The following is a 5,485-nucleotide window of genomic DNA, read 5'->3' on the forward strand; positions in this document are numbered from 1 at the left end:
CCCCACCCCACCCCCGTCTCTCTCTCTCTTCTTCTCTCACAGGAATGGCAAACTAACACACTCTGCAGATTTTTAATTTATGGCTCTTGTCCCAGAGAATGTGATGGGTCAAGTGAACTTGTCAGAGCCGTGCAAGGCTGTCCTGGCAAAGCACATGCTAGGTCCATCTCTCTCTGCAGCTTCAACAAAACTTGTCTGTCCATTTAAGGCTACTCGAATTGCTGCCATTGACCTGAGAAATAAATAGATAATCAAATAATGTATTATCAGAATTAAGCCTAAGAAACATTTACATCAGAATCATCAACTGTGATTATTTTTAAAAGTAGATATCATCAAAGTGTGAAATATGATATATCAAGAACTATGTAATGTTTTAAACAACCAACAATAAAAATTTTAAAAAAAAGTAGATATCCAAGCCTGTGTTCAAATCTACTAAATCAGAATCTTGGGGCCAGGGGAAGTTACCAGAGTTTGCATTTTAACAAAATCAAGAAGTAATTCCTCTGTACAGTGAAATGTGGAGTCACATTATACTGCACTTCTAGTAGCTGACAAAGGCAAATCTACTCTAACCAGCACCACCATCGTCCACCTCCCCTTTCCCTTCTCATTTGATTCACCAAGAACTTTTAGGCAGGAAATGTCCAATGTCCAGGAAATGTCCAAATGCCACAGGAAAGACTTCAACAGCTTGTTAAAAAATACAGAATCCCAGGACTTCCCTGAAGATGCTTACTCCAGATAGCGCTAATGTTCATATTCATTTGAGGAACACAGACTTAATTCAAAAGAACAGAGTGACAGACCCAGGCAGAGGACTTCTCATACAGAAGAGGTCCTTCAGGATCTATAGTACCAATAGTAAAAATGATGCTTTGTGTTTGGAAAATGGCCTACAAACTTCAAAGCTCTTTCCCATCCATCATTTATCTCACCTTTATAACAACCCTATAAGATTTGTGCTGGAGAGTCTGAACATATATGTACCTTGAGCTCAATCTACAAATGCAGCAGAAAAAGAGTGCAAAAGTAATGAGTCCAATGCTTAGTGATTGTGACACTCCTGGGCATTAAACATCAAGTAACCAAAGGTCTTGGCTATAGGACCACTTAGCTCCCACTAATCCTTCCCTAAACCCCCCATTAAATTTCAACCAGACTGAGGGATTAACTTCAGCCCATCCAGCATCTTTCTGAATATTAGAAGAGAATGTTCTCTTTTCCTGAATAATTGCTACCCAGTGTCACCAGGATGGTTCCACTGTGTGAAATTTTTCTGGGTAAACGCAATCCCATGCCACAGAACAAGGCTTAGTGACAGGATTTGGGCTGTATTTCAGATCCATCTATAGCCCTTCCAAGGGAAAACAGGGAAGTCCAAAACTGGGAAGAAAATGTTAAGAAGATGACAGAAGTTTGGCCCTGGAGAAAGGAAAAGGAGAAGAATCAATTAAAGTGCCCAAGGCAAAAAGAGAATGGTTGAAGCAAACTTGGGAAGACATCTAAATGGCAAGGTCTGCCAAAGAAGAGCTGTGGAAATACTATGAATATTTTCTCAGGTGGGAAATAAAAGCATAATATTTCAAGTGTTCCAATTGAGTAGTATTATTATTCATACATTTCTGTGTTAAGCACATAGGGGTCACAGGGTGGTACTGAGTTCTCCTTGCCTCAAACAAAACTCCCCTTCTTTCCTCTTTGGGGTGACACCTGATTTTTTTTTTTCTTTCATTCACTACTGTCAGTGGGAACTGAAAGTCTAGAGTCAATTTGAAAATTGCAGACATTCCGGCAAGATGAATATAGTGCCACTAGACCATTCCCATGATTGACATGAAAATGTTTACGGCACAAAGGAGACACACCCAATGATATTGCTCTGGTGTGGCTTTTAAGAGCCCCAAGAAAGGGTCCAACAAACTGGTTTAGAGTCACTTGTCCCTCTGCCAACAGGGATATGAGTATCATCATGTGTTTGCTTTTACTCTTGATGACTTACCTAATTGAAGATTTACCTAAATGTTCCTATTGACTTATGGTTTTCTTCAATCTTTCCAGAGCCCTGAAGGCAGTGAGCAACCAGGATGTTAGGCAAGAGCTGTAAATTTAAAATCTGGAGCATGTGTTAACTTGCCATTCCTGTGACAAATAATTAGTTTATAAAGAGAAAAGAATTAATTGATAGAGATTATTAGATAATTAGTTTATAAAGAGAAAAGTTTCATTTTAGCTCACAGTTTTGGAGGTTTCAGTCCATGGTTACTTGGCCTGTTGCTTTGGGGCCTATGGTGAGACAGGGGAGGGTACAGTGGAGGGAGCTACTCAGATCATGGCAGCTGGTAAGTGAACAGAGAGAGGGAGTGGGGAGGGGTCAGGGTCTCAGTACCTCACTTGAGGGCACAGCCCCACATGACTGGAAGCTTCCAACTGGGCCTCACTTCTTAAAGATTTTCCATTAAAGGATGAACTGTGGGACAGAAGAGCATTTGTGATCTGGAAACAGGTCCCAGAAGACACTGGAAGGTTCAGCTCTGCTGGGAAGGGTCTCTGACACTACGGTCACTTTAGACTGAAAAAAATCATGGCATCAACAAGATGAGATAGAAAGATAGAAGTGGTCATTGCAAACAAATAAAAGAAAGTAAGTTGGTGGCTCTGGATGGCTCCTCAGGGCATGTCATATCTCTGCTGAGTAAAGACTCCTGCCATGCTAAGGTTCAGGGGAAGGGGGCGACTGCAGTAGAAGGAACTAAGGGTCACATGGGAGAGTCCTGGTGTGGTCTAGGTTCTCCTACAAGGAGTGGCAGTGGCTCCGGGGTCACCAGCCTGGGTCTACAAGCTCCTAGTGAAGCCTGCTGCATAGATTGGCACGTGCAGTGTTCCACCCAACTGGGGAAGCCAGGGCTTCCGAGCCAACAGTCTTCCCTCTGTTTCACCCACACTCTAGCCCGTCTCACACTTCCCTTCATCCCTGTCCACCTGTACTTTTCTCTCTCCTGCTTACACTCACTTGTTCACTTATTCATTGAGGTAATTTCCATGTGTGAATAGAAATGAATGGGGAATGCACAGCTACATCCATGGAATGACCCCCCACGGGACCTGCTTTCCAGAAAATTGCATCACAGCAAAATGTACTTAGTGTAAACAGGGTGTGGAGGGTGCTGTGGGTGTTTCGTGCCCCACCTTCTTTTATCCTCTCCCCCACCTCTTCTCACTTTCCCTTCTTTCCTCTTGTCTCCACAAGTTCTCAACCTCTCTCCCTAATTCCCACTTCTTTTTTCCTTCTCTTTCATCCTCATCACTTTTCTCCTGTCTTGTCCCACTTCCCTCTCTCTGACTTTCCCTGATTTATTCCCTCCCTTTCTTTTTTTCTTCCTGTCTTTCCTCCTTCCGTCCCTGTGCCTGAGCCTTGGTAATATTCATTTCCCATTTAAAAAGACCTTGACCAGCTCCAACACCAAGTGCATCCCTGCTCACACATTCAACGCCTCCCTTAAGGGTTCAAGCCCTTGATCTCTGTTACCTGGGGAGCAGGGAAAATTGTCACTTCTCTTACTGAAGTCAGATGCACAGGTACATATAATTCAAAGGAGTTAGCCAGTCTTACAAACCAAGCCCAGGATGTGTTGGAATCCTACCCAGAACGTTAAATGAAGAGGTTAAAACTGGACATATATCACTTTCTGCATGTTCCCAACCCTGTGAAGTCAGGCAGCTCTCTATCATTATCATTTTCATTATCATTGTCTCCATTTACAGATTCAAAGTCTGAGGCTGAGAGAGATAAGCACTTACTCAAAGTCACACCGCCATAGCAGCCATATCAAGATTTGGCCTTCGGCCCTCTAACAATGCCTCCATGCATTCATGATAGGAGCTCCCAGGAAATTGGAAGCACCCTTTACCCTAGACACAGCCACCTCTCATTAACAACCCTGTCACACATAGGCCTAAAGATAGGGCTGATTCCTGAGCCTAGATTCCTAGATTTCTGAGTCTCTTGGGGTCCTTATTCTGAGCTTCAGTCTCCCTGCCTGCATGTATGCAGATGTGATCATGCATATGCACAAATATATACACACACCCCACTTCCATACACACTCTGCTCTCCTCCCTCAAATCATCTTCTCTAAACTCCCACTCCTACCACCTATTTCTCAATGCATCCCATCAGACTCTGATGCCTGAAAGGGCAAATGAGAGATGAGAATGTGGCTTCTCACCCATTTTCCTCCACACCCTATTTTTTACTAAGTGTCCCTAAGTATACACTCACATGCATGCTCACACCCACACATACTTGCATGCACCACACACACACACACACACACACACACTCACACACACATCCCCTCCAAATTAGCATGCTAAACTTACTCAGATGCTGCAGATCCATTTCCAAGCGAGAGAGTCTCTTGATCATGGCTCCGTCCCACTCTGGTGGGGGCAAATGAAACTCCTTGTGTAGACGCCCCAGAATCAAGTTATGTAAAGTCTCCTTGGTATAAAATACCAGAAAGATGTTGACAGCAATGACCAGAATCAGCCCAATGCAGAAGCCTTTGGGGAAGTTTCTCCTGAGGATCATCTTGTGCCTGTGGCTCTTCCACTCCCTGCAGGGCTGAGCAGTCACTGCCCAGTGGAGCTAAGGATCCTAATGCGCCAAGCTTTGTCTCTGGTGACTGCACGAATGGCAACCTGCCTGCTGAGCCAGATTTTCTCTGACTGGGAAAATTGTCACAAGCTGCCTGGCTTTCCCCTGAGCAGTGTCAGGTGTGAGGAGTGTGTCACGGCAGTTGCCCAGTGACTGGTAGGTGACCTAGGCACACCTTTATCTGCTTCAGAAGTGAGGTGATTGCACTTTCCTGGCACAAGCTCAGGCTGCTGGGGTGAGAGGCTAATCTTTATCTGTCTGTGTTTGGTTTTAATGTTCTCTCTCCTTAGCAAAGTGACCTGGGAAGTTCTTTGCTGGAATCTTTAAGGTCTGGTCCTGTGGGTATCAAAGGGGATAAATAGGATGCAAAAGGAATCTGCAAAGTGGAAAGTTGGACTGTATACTGTTGTTGGTTTTTTTTTCTCTTTGCATTCATATTTTTATTTTATTTTTCAAGATGTAGAATTTATTGTGGGATAAAATTTTTATTTTTTTTAAATAAATGACAGCAGAATGCATTACAATTATTATTACACATATACAGCACAATTTTTCATATCTCTGGTTGTATATAAAGTATGTTGACACCAATTCGTGTCTTCATACATGTACTTTGGATAATGATGTCTATCACATTCCACCATCCTTGCTAACCCCCTGCTTCCTCCCTTTCCCTCCCATGCCTCTGTCCTATCTAGAGTTCCTCTATTCCTCCCATGTTCCTCTTCCCTACCCCACTATGAATCAGCCTCCTTATATCAGAGAAAACATTTGGCATTTGTTTGGTTTTTTTTTGGGGGGGGGGGGATTGGCTAACTTCAC

General features: G+C 43.4%; 1 protein-coding gene across 2 annotated transcripts in view; it reads right to left on the reverse strand.

The window, feature by feature from the left end:
* Galnt8 (polypeptide N-acetylgalactosaminyltransferase 8) overlaps positions 1–5,127 on the reverse strand; it is a 69,058-nt gene extending 63,931 nt beyond the window's left edge. For both annotated transcript variants that reach the window (XM_048787665.1, XM_015500630.2), the window contains exon 1: positions 4,387–5,127. In XM_048787665.1, coding sequence (XP_048643622.1) covers positions 4,387–4,597 — 211 coding nt within the window. In that variant the 5' untranslated portion in view covers positions 4,598–5,127. The remainder of the gene's footprint in view (positions 1–4,386) is intronic.
* Between the last annotated feature and the right edge of the window lie 358 nt (positions 5,128–5,485).

This window comes from Marmota marmota, unplaced genomic scaffold (assembly GCF_001458135.2).
Source record: "Marmota marmota marmota unplaced genomic scaffold, marMar, whole genome shotgun sequence".
NCBI classification, from domain to species: domain Eukaryota; kingdom Metazoa; phylum Chordata; class Mammalia; order Rodentia; family Sciuridae; genus Marmota; species Marmota marmota.